We start from the raw sequence: 13,019 nt of genomic DNA, 5'->3' as shown, positions 1-13,019 counted from the left end.
TTGAACCTTCCATTTTCCTTAGGTGTTATCTCTCTCCTTATCATGTTTAGCCACTACCTGGAGTTACCCATGTTCTGGCAAATTTTACCATCTTCCTGTCATTTCATTCATCTCGTGTTCGATCTCTGACAATTAATCCGACAATATCTCTCGATCTAGTCATCAAAATTATGAGATATTAGATTCATTCAAAAACTATCTTCTAGAGCTACAACATTTTCAAATTTCACAATGTTTCAATTTATAGATCATTTAGAATAACACTCGAAAAATCTGCCCTAGAATCTATTGGTAGTTGGCCACACATCCCCATCGCTGTCACTATCTCTATCCCTAGTTCTTCCCATCTCTTCCACCTCCATTCACTCACTCTAAACCTTCATCCTTATCTCTGAACCACCTACCATAATCCTTATCACGTCCTAGACTCCATTTAAAGGCCAGCCTCCATCATCGATCCAGAAATCCTTCTCGCTATCGTTCTAATAATGTTGTTGGAGTCTAAAACTCATCCTTGGTTTCTCCTCTACCAATCTCTGCCACCACCACCTTCTTAGACCATCTTACTACCTCACAGATCTGCTCTAACTCTATTAACCATGTCCAAGCTTTTGGGCCCCACCAAAACCTCAAGTTGAACCACCACACTGTCAGCCAATTTCCGAAACAGTCCATAACTATGCCATAACTTAAGATAACAATTAGTAGACCTCCATTGAAGAAAAAAGGAGAATGAAAAGCGTCTGTATAAAGGACGCAAAGGCTTTTATTTTAGGAGTTATTGTGAATGACATCATGGTAGACTATGCAGTTTGGAAATGCACTAAAGCTATTGAAATAGTGAATGATTGTCACTGCTGAAGCCTTTACTCCTAACAAAAGAGTTGGATGTGGAGAGGAAGAGGATTCCAGATCAACTAATTCAGCTTCTTTTTTGCACTTGTGTTTTGATGCTTTTAGATCCTAAGGTAAGTAAGAAGTATGAAAAATAATCTTGTTTTTTGTTTTTCAGTCTATACCTCCGTTTGTGGTAAAGTGATGATCTTCTTAGTAGTTAGCACCCTTTTGTTTCATTTTTATCTTTTCCTCCGGCATTGAGGTTATAATTGTCCCTAACAATTGGGCTGATTTAGACATTTTCGAGTACAGTAGACTGACTACCTTCTCAAGACAATTATTTAGTTCTTACAAGATTGTGTTTATCGAGATAAGCAGAGCATGTGGAGACAATATGCAACCATTGTGCATCTGTAAATTGCTTATATATATGTTCCATGATGAACTTAAATGCCTATCGAACAACACTTTGTAGAATCTTCACAGCTTCTTAATTCCATGGAAGTTTTACTCCAGACGACAGCATAGGATATGTTGTCCTCTTTCCTGCTGTGCTGGATATTGGATTATCTCGTGATATTTTCTGGTCGGATCTTAGTAAGGATATAAGAGGATGGAAGTGAATGAAAGAGAATCTTCATATAGACTTTTGGGTCTGGGCATGATGTAGACCTTGTCTATCCTTCTCACTGTTAGGAGAAGGTGATGGAAAACTCAAGAGAAGAAGATTGCTCTCTTAACATAAGAATATGAAGTAGATAAAAACTTAAAACTTTTCTTGATATGGTTACACAAAATAAGACCACATATATATAGTGGTTTATATAACTCTTAGATATACTACATGACTCTTAGTTATTATATATAACTATTTAATTTTTATCATCTAGAGAATCCAAAAGTTACTATCATTTAAAGGCATAGAAAATACTAAGTGAGCAACACAAGGCTTGTGTCCACTCCAAGCTTCTTGAGGTGTCATGTCATGCACACTTTTAAAAGTTGCACGATTTAAGAGATAGACTGCACATGCAACGGCTTCGGCCCAAGATGTATTAGGCATCCCTTTTTCCTTTAACATGTTTCTAGCAAGATACATAATAGTTCGATTTTTTTTTTCCGCTACTCCATTTTGTTGTGGTGTATAATGAGTAGTAACTTGATATTTTATGTCATGCTCTTTAAAAAAGGAAATAAAATCTTATGAATTATATTCACTTCCTTGGTCGGAACGCAAAGTTTTTAAGATATATTCACTTTGCTTTTCGACTAAGGCTTTGAATTCTTTAAACTTGTTTAATACATCTATCTTTTTTTTTAAAAAATAAATCCATATCTTTCTACTATAATCATCAATGAAGATAAGAAAATAACGATTACCTCCAATAGATGTTGTGTGCATAGGATCACATAGATCGGTATGAACAAACTCAAGAGGTTTGGATGCTCTCTAAGCTTTTCCACTTGAAAAAGAGTCTCAGTGATGCTTTCCAAGTGCACACGTTTCACATACTTCATATACTTGATCATATTGATGAATATTTGGTATACCTCGTACCATATGTTTCTTGCACAAATGAGAAAGAGAGCTAAAACTTAAATGACCATATCGGAGATGTCAAAGCCATGACTCATCCTTTATAATGGTGTTGAAGCATGGAAGAACTTCACTTTGTATCTTCAAGAAAAACATCTTATTTGGTGTCATCTTTACTTTGGCTATAAGAATATTATTCTTGTCCTTGATTTCGCATGTGTCTTCCTTAAAGAAAACATCATAATCCTTGGAAAGAAGTTGTCCAACACTCAAAAGATTTTGCTTAAGATATGGAACATAGAAGACATTAGTAATGCATTTGATACCTTTCTTTGTTTTGATAAGAATGTCACCACTACCTTTGACCGGTAGTTTATTGTTATCGCCAATGCGAACCTCACTTTGGATAGATTCATTCAAAGTGACAAAAGCACATTTGTTCATTGTCATGTGGTTACTACAACCACTATCAACATACCAAATATCATTAATAACATTATCTTGTACATTACAAACAAGAAAGAGAGAATCATTATCCTTCTGTTGATTATTTTCTTGAGCATAGTTCACATCTTTATTTTTCTCCTCTATAATTCTTTATCTACACATTCTTTTTATGTGGCCATATTTACCATAATGATGACATTGGACGTCTGCATATCATCCTCGTCCTCTACCTCTGCCTCTAGTTGAAGTAGATGAGAATGTATTATCATTTTTATTTTCTTGGCCTCTTCCTCCATTATTTCTACCTCTCTCACGGCCAAAATGTCGTCCTCCTCTCCCTCTAGAACCTCCTCTCAATGAAACTTAAGATTGAAGGCTTGCTCGAAGGAAGGAGAATCAAATTGATTTATGCGATGTTGATGGGATTTAAGTGATCCCAATAAACTTTCAATAGAGAGAGTAAAAAATATCTTTAGATTCTTCAATAACAACAACAATATGCTCATACTTTTTAGTTAAACTTCTAAATTTTTTTTCAACTACTATTTGGTCTAAAATTTTCTCACCATTAATTCTTAATTGGTTAACAATAGAGATTATCCGATTAAAATAGTCTTCAACTACTTCAGAGTCCTCCATGTGAAAAGTGTCGTTCCAAATTTTAATCCTACCGAAAAGAAGATGAAATTTGGCTTTGATGCTCAACAACTAAAGCTGGAATACCTCCACGAGGAGTCAAGGTACGTACAAGTATACAACTATTCAGAGATCAGCGATTTATGATGCTTATATAGAGATCTTTTTCTTTTCATCATTTGTACGTTAAGGAATACTGCATTAAGTATTTGTAAAAAAAGAATTGTAGATTGACACCAAATTGGCATCATAATAAATAATTAATTTTTATCCATAAACTAAAAAGGTGCGCTTTTGGACAATGCTTTCAAATCAAGTTTACTTCTCCAATTGGAAGAATCTTGGAAAATTGTGCATTCTCCTTGAAACTGAGTTCAAAAGATACTCTGGAAAATATTCTGGTCATGCTTTACCTTGGTTTTCTTGGTTATGGCTTCTTAGCTCCTACCTCCTCTCCTTTTGCTGGAGATTTCAAATCAAGTCGAGAAAAAAACTTCCATCTTTTTCTCTAACGCTTCAACCTTTTCCCCTCTTTCTGTACTTAGCGGACACTATGGTTTACGTTGAAAAATATTTACTCAATATCTCACAGAAGAAAATTGCCCTGTTGCTTCCATGGTGGTTAGCAAATCTTCAGATGGATACTGTTAGACTAGTGGACCCTAAGCTTGTAAGAAAATAGCCTGTGATTTCTCTTGAGAGTATGGCTTGTAAGGAAATAAGTGTTGCTTATGAATCTGGAAGTAGGATCTAGTGGGGAAAGTTGAGAGTGATTGCGAGAAAACAAAAGGGAAGGCCATTACTTTCTTTGATAGAACTTGTCCTGTTTTGCTCCAAAGTCTTGATTTTGAGGGTTGATGTTGCATAGATGATGACTTTTTTATTTTTCAGGAAAAGCGCGTAGACTGGACTAATTTATTAGCACCAAGAAATTATGACAATGTAATCTGATACACAAAAATGAAAAGGATAAATAAAGAAATACTTTTTAACACAACACCCGTTCTTGGTCTATAATAGATAACATTGCAGTATCACATCCTAGGACACAAATAAGAAACAAAGTGATTAACGACCCTGGTCTACATAGATGGTAACCTTCAGTCCTAAGCTGCTACATCAAATTTTGGGATGTCTTCAGGACATCTTATTGGCTAAAGAAAGGTAAATAGATGTAAGAGGAACTCCAGGAGTTGATCGGTGTCCACTATTGAATTTTTGTGAGTTTTCTGGTATTGAGTGCATCACTCGACATATGAACTTTGGAATCACAATGTCTTCTATCTGCTATTTAACAGTTGAAGGAACGACGAATACTTTAAGATTAGAGGAAATATCTAAGATTATACCTCAACTGTAATAAAGAAAGACACACACATACACACACATACACACGGTGAGGAAGAAGACTCGGCACCGAAGACTTCTCCGGTCAACCTCGTCCCTTTCTTCGCCCTGAGGTCGGCATCAGTTCCTCCATGCCATCATGTCACCGGAAAATGCTTAGTATTTGAACATCACAAGAACTTACATCTTACTTGCTTATAGTGTGGTTTAGAATTTCTTCAGTATATTATCTCCGAGTAGAATAGGTGCGTGCCAGCCCAAAGAGTTTAAGACGTATATGTCTTATTAGATTGTCTTAACTCTGGAGACAAATCAACACATCCTTTTCAAATGCCAGATGATTACTTACTGCGTATCATTCAACCAAGGAAGATGAGATTGCTATTCGTTGTCCATTCTAACTACGATTACTCTCTCAAATATTTATTCGCATTGGTTTAGAATGGATCGCCCCAAGGGCTAAGCTAGTCTTGGAGAAACCAACACCAGGAGCTGCCCAAGTAAAGTGCAAAAGAGTTGACATGACTAACAAGAGAGATGAACATAATATTCCTTGTGGGTCTCTAAAAGATTCCGTTATCCTCTTCCATTAAATACCCAACGCTCTATTCCTCTTACTTCATCTCTTCCTACTAAAACGTTGGAGTTATCCTCCTTATCTTGGAGGAGAAATAGGTATGTTTGATCTTTTTTTCTTATTTGTCAGGATTATTTTAATAAATATCTATGTTAATCTTAAATATGATTACTGTCTTCTCTGTTTTATTCCAAATCCATTAAGTTCCTACTTCTTGGTAAAAAATAGCATAACTAAGATCATAGTTACCAAACTCTTATCCATATTTTTTTTTATAATTAGTAGGAAAATATGTTCACTATAGTATTATTTGGATAATTATTGTAGAAAATGAGGAACTTAATGATGTCCTAATTAAAAACAATCCTAATAGATTATAGAACATGAGCCTTGTTACTATTTGAGCAGTATCTAGTTTAATTGACTTTAATTATATTAAATTTGGATGATATTTGACTACAAACTATGGAAAAAAAGAATCCTAATTAATGGAAAGAAATCTTTGGTGAGGATTTATTTTTCTTCTGATATTTAATGAATCGTTTTCCTCACCAAAGACTTCCCCTGGTCGTTGCTCACTAATTTGCATGCCCAACGTTCAATAGACAATAGGGCCTTGTCATCTAGAAAGGGTATTTTCGTCATTTCGAGAGAGCAAAATAAGATTTTAAAACACTTTGTCATACCCGTAAAAGACTTTTTGATTCAGATTTGATTTCAGTGTAGTTAAATTTAAACGTTTTATCTCCTAGTTTGTTGTTATCTGTTGTCTCTACTAAACATAAACCTCTTATCTCTATACAATTGCAAACAGAGGAGGAGAGGAGAGGAGAGGAGAGGAGAGGAGGGCGTTGAACGATGGCGAGAGAACAGTTGAAAGTCCTAAGCGCTCTTGATCTCGCGAAGACGCAATGGTACCACTTCACGGCGATCGTGATCGCCGGCATGGGCTTCTTCACCGACGCCTACGACCTCTTCTCCATCTCCCTCGTCACCAAGCTCCTCGGACGCATCTACTACTTCGTGCCTGACTCGGCCATCCCCGGCTCTCTTCCCCCCAACGTTGCCGCGGCGGTCAACGGCGTGGCCTTCTGTGGTACGCTCGCCGGCCAACTCTTCTTCGGATGGCTCGGGGATAAGATGGGCCGGAAGCGCGTGTACGGTATGACCCTCATGCTCATGGTGATCTGCTCCCTCGCCTCCGGCCTCTCCTTCGGCCACACCGCCAAGGGGGTCATGACCACCCTCTGTTTCTTCCGCTTCTGGCTCGGTTTCGGCATCGGCGGCGATTATCCTCTCTCCGCCACCATCATGTCGGAGTACGCCAACAAGAAGACCCGCGGCGCCTTCATCGCCGCCGTCTTCGCCATGCAGGGCTTCGGTAAAGATACATAACACTTTTTTATAATTTATATATATATTTTTAAATAGAACGGTAGTTTTTATAGTTTATATTGTATCAGGCAACCTCACCGGCGGTATCCTCGCCTTAATCATCTCCGCCTCATTTAAAAGCCGCTATGGCGCACCGGCCTACCAAGACAACCGCGCCGGCTCCACCGTGTCGCAGGCCGACTATGCATGGCGCATCCTCCTCATGCTCGGTGCCGCCCCCGCCGTCCTCACCTACTACTGGCGGATGAAGATGCCGGAGACCGCTCGGTACACGGCCCTCGTCGCCAAGAACGCGAAGCAAGCCGCCTCCGACATGTCGAGGGTCCTCCAAGTCGAAATCGTCGAGGAGCAAGAAAAGGCGGAGCAGTTGACTAGCAAGAAAAAGTTCGGTCTCTTCTCGTCTGAATTCCTCCGCCGCCACGGCCTCCACCTCCTCGGCACCTCCACAACATGGTTCTTGCTCGACATCGCCTTCTACAGCCAGAACCTTTTCCAAAAGGACATCTTTAGCGCTATCGGATGGATCCCAAAGGCAAAAACCATGAGCGCGCTCGAAGAAATGTACAGAATCGCACGTGCTCAAACTCTAATAGCTCTCTGTGGGACAGTGCCGGGCTACTGGTTCACAGTCTTCCTCATCGATATAATCGGCAGGTTCACAATCCAACTAATGGGCTTCTTCATGATGACAGTCTTCATGCTCGCCCTCGCAATCCCATACCACCACTGGACTACGCCGGGACACCACATCGGCTTCGTCGTCATGTACGCGTTCACCTTCTTCTTCGCTAACTTTGGTCCGAACAGCACGACATTCATCGTGCCGGCGGAGATCTTCCCAGCGAGACTCCGGTCGACGTGCCACGGGATCTCGGCGGCGGCGGGGAAGGCTGGAGCCATCGTGGGGGCTTTCGGGTTCTTGTACGCGGCCCAGAACCAGAACAAGGATCTCGCAGATCCGGGTTACCCGGCCGGGATTGGGGTCCGGAATTCGCTCTTCTTCCTTGCTGGGTGTTGCTTCTTCGGATTTCTTCTGACGTTCCTGGTGCCAGAATCAAAGGGGAAGTCGTTGGAGGAGATGTCCAGGGAGAACGAGGAGGAGGTGGTGGAAATTACTAGTATCCATAGCAGAACTGTCCCTGCTTAGATTGATTACAAGGTTTAATTTTTTCTTAGTTCTTATGGGTAAGATGCTAAGAGTGTCATGAGCAAATAATAGTGTGGGTTTAGAAGGGACTCATGTGAAACTATGACATGCTATATATTATCTAGTGCATTTGTATTTGCGAGCTCTAGAGTGCCCATAAGTTACCTTAACTTTTCCAACGCGAAAATCAAGTTCGAGCTCAAGCCAAATTAGGCCCAATTGAGCCCAATTGATCTCGACTTATTATACCCCCCCTACCCACGCCACTTTGGACAATCTAACTAGTCCTTTTTTTTAAGCTGTATCCCGCCCTCGTCCACCCCACCAAATAAAAAACATCTTCATATGTCTAATTATCATATTATACACTACTAAAACAAAAATTAAGTATTCTAGAATTCAATGCACTTTTAAAAATTATAATCTTAATCCAATGGCTGTAATAGTCAGTTTTCATACTCGGTACCAGTTTGAAAATCACGTTACGTAAAAAAAAAAATATTAGTTAAGAAGATTTAATTACGTGTGCCTAACTTTCTAATTTTCTTATTATACCCTTAAAAATCTTTCTACACGTTCTTTTTCTTCTTCGATTAAGATTTCTCTCTTAAATATAATTATACATTAATTATAGGAGATATCAGTTAATATTGAATAATTTAAATTTGATTATTTAGAGATAAACTTTAATTTAAATATAATTCTCTATCTCTATTTATTGAAATTTAAGTTAAATCAATCTTAAACTAATGGGAGATATATGTAAAGAATAAAAATAATCAAAAAGATAAAATATAATTAAATTTTTATCAAGTTAATTATAAAAGATATCAATACCCTTATTTTGATATATATACATTACTCTCAGTTAATGATATATATATCTTTTACTTGATAAAATATTAAGATAATATAATTATCAAAAAATAATGTGCAAGATTATATATCTAAAAAATAATTACCTGGTAATATCTTTCATTCCTATTATACCCTTAAAGATCTTAACCTTAAAGATCTTAACCGTTAAATCTTCATTAAACTAATTAATAAAGAATTAACTCTATGTCACATAAGAAACGTTCAATATTTATTTGTTCAGCTAACTTATGGTGTCATATGAAAAAATATATATATATAAACAGGAAGTTATAAAATTGTAGAAAACTGAGTGTTAATTAAAATAATAAGAATGTAGAGTATCATTCAAAATTTTACTAAGATGAAATAAATTAGAAAACAATAATAGAGATTTACTCCTAGATTCTGACAGCTATAAAAAGAAACATATATCCACATTTTTTTTATAGTAAAAGACTAAGTTACTAATCTAATCTTCTTCGAAGCAACGCTATAAACTATCCTTATTCTAGGATAACTAGTTTTTATTTTATCTCTATCCCAGCACGTTGACAAATGGCAGTAACTAAAAGTCTGACTCGCCGATCCATCGTCTAATCCGAAGACTTATTTTGCTTTTGCTGTTTTTCTAATCCGATGCTCTGACTCATCCGAAAGTGCAATATCAACCTCAAACCTTGACTTTATGGTTAATGTCATCGTCATGCTCACCTCATATTTAGAATTGTTCCTGATGAAATTAGAAGATCATAATGGATATCTCAAGTATTATAAAATTTGCTAATCGAGTTGGAATATATATATAGATATCCAAACATGAGCTTATTGGCAACCACGTAGAGACATATGCACTACATATCTAATATAATGTTAGGGGAGTTTTTGTTTGGAATTGACATTCTTGCTCAATTATTGATCGGTTCTTTTGCATTTAAGACTACTGAATCAGGTAACAAAATTCCTAGTCGTAGAACCAAACCATTTGCCATGTCAACTCTTTGTGCTGACATTTTTGTCACAAGGGAACTCTCTGATTGGAGCCAGATTAATTTCTTTTTATTACTGTCATTTTAGAGTAGTACCAGTACGATTAATCAAGTTGGAGGACCTTTCAGGAAGATAAATTAATTTAAACAAGTTGACCTATTCGTTGGAGTAAACTTTGGCATATAGAAAAGTGTACCTTTTCTTGTAATGCCTACTTTGCGCCCCCAAACTAGATACCAGCAATCTTCAATTCTTCTTTCACATTCAATAACAAAGATAAGTTCCATTGACAGAAATGTAATGTATAAGACAAAGAACAATCAAAAAGCTAAAGCCAAACTTTCCCAAATAATATCTTATTTTCCAAATCAAATTGAGAGAACGTTACATTTACACCGACAGTACTGAAGAATTTATTCACGGAAGAGACTTAAAATGAATGTCATGAGCTCCTAACACTAGCAAATAACAGCACAAAAAGATAGCAGGTATGAATATAATGTAAGCAAACACACGAAATTACGAAGCATATTATGGAAGCGGTTGTATTGAACGATGCCCGTGCATGCAGGAATTCTGGACTTGGTTTTAGACTCTGGTAGATCCTTCTTCATCCTCGCCCACGTTCTCCTTGGACATCTCCTCGAGGGAGATCCCCTTCGACTCGGGGACGAAGAGGGTCATGACCATGCCGAGGAAGTTGGCGACGGCGAGCACGAAGAGAGCGTTGCGGATTCCAATGCCGGCAGGGTAGCCGCGGTCCCGGGAGGACATGTCCTTGGACTGTGAGGCGTAGAGGAAACCGAAGGCCCCGATCATGGCGCCGGCCTTACCTGCGGCGGCTGAGATACCGTGGCACGTGGAGCGGAGCCGCGAGGGGAAGATCTCGGCGGGCACGATGAAGGTGGTGCTGTTGGGCCCGAAGTTGGCGAAGAAGAAGGTGAGCCCATACATGACGACGAAGCCGACGTGATTTCCGGGGGTGGTCCAGTGGTTGTAGGGGAAGGCGAGGCCCAGCATGAAGATGGTCATCATGAAGAAGCCCATGAGCTGGATCCAGAAACGTCCGATGATGTCGATGAGGGCGACAGTGAACCAGTATCCGGGGACAGTACCGCAGAGGGCGATGAAGGTCTGGGCGCGGGCAATGCGGAAGACCTCCTCGATGGCGTTCATGGTGGAGGCTTTGGGGATCCACCCTACCTTGCTGAAGATGTCCTTCTGGAACAAATTCTGGCTGTAGAAGGCGATATCGAGGAAGAACCAAGTCGTCGTCGTGGCGAGGAGGTGGAGCCCATGACGGCGGGCGAACTGCTTCGAGAAGAGTCCCCAGTCGTCTCCGCCTACGACATCACGATCGATCTTCTGGACGTCCTCGGTGATCTCCATCTGGAGGACCTTCGACATGTCGGCGGCCGCCTGCTTCGTGTTCCTGGCGACGAGGGCGGTGTACCGCGCCGTCTCGGGCATCTGCATCCGCCAGTAGTAGGTGAGCGCGGCCGGGATGGCACCGAACATGACGACTATCCGCCAGACGTAGTCGGCTTGCGGGACGGTGGAGCCGGCTCGGTCGACGCTGTAGGGCGGTGCATCGAACTTGTTCTTGAACGCGGCGGACACAATAAGAGCTACGATACCGCCGAAGAGGATGCCGAAGCCTTGCATAGCGAAGACGGCGGCAATGAAGGCGCCACGAGTCTTCTTATTGGCGTACTCGGACATGATGGTGGCGGAGAGCGGGTAGTCTCCGCCGACGCCGAAGCCGAGCCAGAATCGGAAGAAGCAGAGGGTCACCATCACTCCCTTCGCCGACTGGCCGAAGGAGAGGCCGGACGCGATGGAGCAGATCACCATGAGGAGGAGGGTGAAGCCGTAGACGCTCTTCCGTCCGAGCTTGTCTCCCAACCACCCGAAGAAGAGCTGGCCGGCAAGCGTTCCGACGAACGCAACGCCATTAACGGCTGATGCCACGTTAGGGGGAAGGCTTCCGGGGGAATCGAAGTTTTGATCGAAGTAGTAGATGCGGCCGAGGAGCTTGGTGACGAGGGAGATGCAGAACAAGTCATAAGCGTCAGTGAAGAAGCCCATCCCAGCTATCACGATGGCGGTGAAGTGGTACCACTGCGTCTTCGCCGCATCGAGGGTGCTCAACACCCGGAGCTGCTCCCTCACCATTGTTTCTTGTTACTTTTACTCGATCTCAATCTCGTGCAATGATCAATCTCCTCCGTCGATCCCCCTGTAAGCTGTAGCAAGAAGAAAGAGTCACCCATGTCAACCATTAAGTTCGCCACGATACATTAGTGAGACCACCTAGTGCGGACCTACAAGTATAACTTAGTAGATATGAACCACCACGCAATAAAGATGATAAAGAAGAAGAAACAAACTATTATTCACTAATCGATGCCATTAAAGCAGAGAGATAGAGGCGTACGTAGAGAGATTTATCACCTTAAGAGAGGAGATCCAAAATGCTACAGAGCTTGGATGTAGGATTTCAATGGAGTCCATCATCATATATATAGAGAGAGGGAAGGGAATCACTCGTAAGAATATGCTCTTTCTGCTAAAAAGATAGTAATTAAGGGAATATTTATTTGCGGACAACCTTACCACCAAATCTTAAGCAAATGTTGCTTCCGTCGGCCAACGTCTCAAACCATCGTATAATTTATTTATTTTTTAATGGAAAAGCCAGTGGGCGAAGATTTCTATTAATTTTAATAAAAGTTGATACAAACTTGACACATAATATAAACAAACCTCCTAATATTGTAATTATCTACTGCTCAGCAAAGAAATATATATATTATAACTAGCTCAAAGAGCATATAGGATATTTCAAGATGTACAACCCAAATAGTGCTGTAGACATAGGGCCAAATATTCCAAGGCTTCATCGCAACAAGTAACTTGATTAGTGAGTTGCTAGAACATTTTGGTTTGCAATATCCATCCTGTCTTAATTTCCTGCCTTTGAGTTTTGAGTATATAAATGAGTTGACAACCCCAATTCGGTTAATTTTAAGTGTATTTTATTTTCTTCAAAAGCTTGTTAGATTGTCTTAAGAGATCACAACATTAGTTTCGTTGCAACGCTTGTTTTTGTTATAGTACGACTTTGGGACAGTGACATGCTCTGGTCACCATGCCCCAAGCTTTATCAAGGGGATTGAGTCGGAGCTTCCATGTCAGCCGGATAAATGTTTAAGTGTTTTTTTTTTCCTTTCTATTTTCTATAGAGAAGA

At 40.1% G+C, this 13,019-nt stretch overlaps 2 protein-coding genes across 4 annotated transcripts; one reads left to right on the top strand and one right to left on the bottom strand.

The window, feature by feature from the left end:
* Positions 1 to 5,290: 5,290 nt before the first annotated feature.
* Positions 5,291 to 8,065, top strand: LOC140761139 (probable inorganic phosphate transporter 1-4). 2 transcript variants are annotated; one of them, XM_073098340.1, is made up of 3 exons: positions 5,291 to 5,479; positions 6,201 to 6,762; positions 6,845 to 8,065. In XM_073098340.1, exons 2-3 carry the CDS (start codon positions 6,240 to 6,242, stop codon positions 7,921 to 7,923), a joined length of 1,602 nt encoding a protein of 533 aa, XP_072954441.1. In that variant the 5' UTR covers positions 5,291 to 5,479; positions 6,201 to 6,239; the 3' UTR covers positions 7,924 to 8,065. The 2 variants fall into 2 exon arrangements, with proteins under 2 accessions (XP_072954441.1, XP_072954440.1); XM_073098339.1 differs by having other exon boundaries at positions 6,196 to 6,762.
* Positions 8,066 to 10,103: 2,038 nt separating this feature from the next.
* On the bottom strand, positions 10,104 to 12,287 carry LOC140761183 (probable inorganic phosphate transporter 1-3). Of its 2 annotated transcripts, none has more exons than XM_073098402.1 (2): positions 12,223 to 12,287; positions 10,104 to 12,014 (listed from the first exon to the last, which is right to left on the bottom strand). In XM_073098402.1, the coding sequence occupies exon 2, from the start codon at positions 11,941 to 11,943 to the stop codon at positions 10,357 to 10,359; it is 1,587 nt and encodes a 528-aa protein (XP_072954503.1). In that variant the 5' UTR covers positions 11,944 to 12,014; positions 12,223 to 12,287; the 3' UTR covers positions 10,104 to 10,356. The 2 variants fall into 2 exon arrangements, with proteins under 2 accessions (XP_072954503.1, XP_072954504.1); XM_073098403.1 differs by having other exon boundaries at positions 12,206 to 12,234.
* Positions 12,288 to 13,019: the final 732 nt, after the last annotated feature.

This window comes from Typha angustifolia, chromosome 6 (genome assembly GCF_048772165.1).
Source record: "Typha angustifolia cultivar Huaian chromosome 6, ASM4877216v1, whole genome shotgun sequence".
NCBI classification, from domain to species: Eukaryota; Viridiplantae; Streptophyta; class Magnoliopsida; order Poales; family Typhaceae; genus Typha; species Typha angustifolia.
Note: the sequence above shows the minus strand (reverse complement) of the source record. Positions and strands in the feature narration are given on the sequence as shown.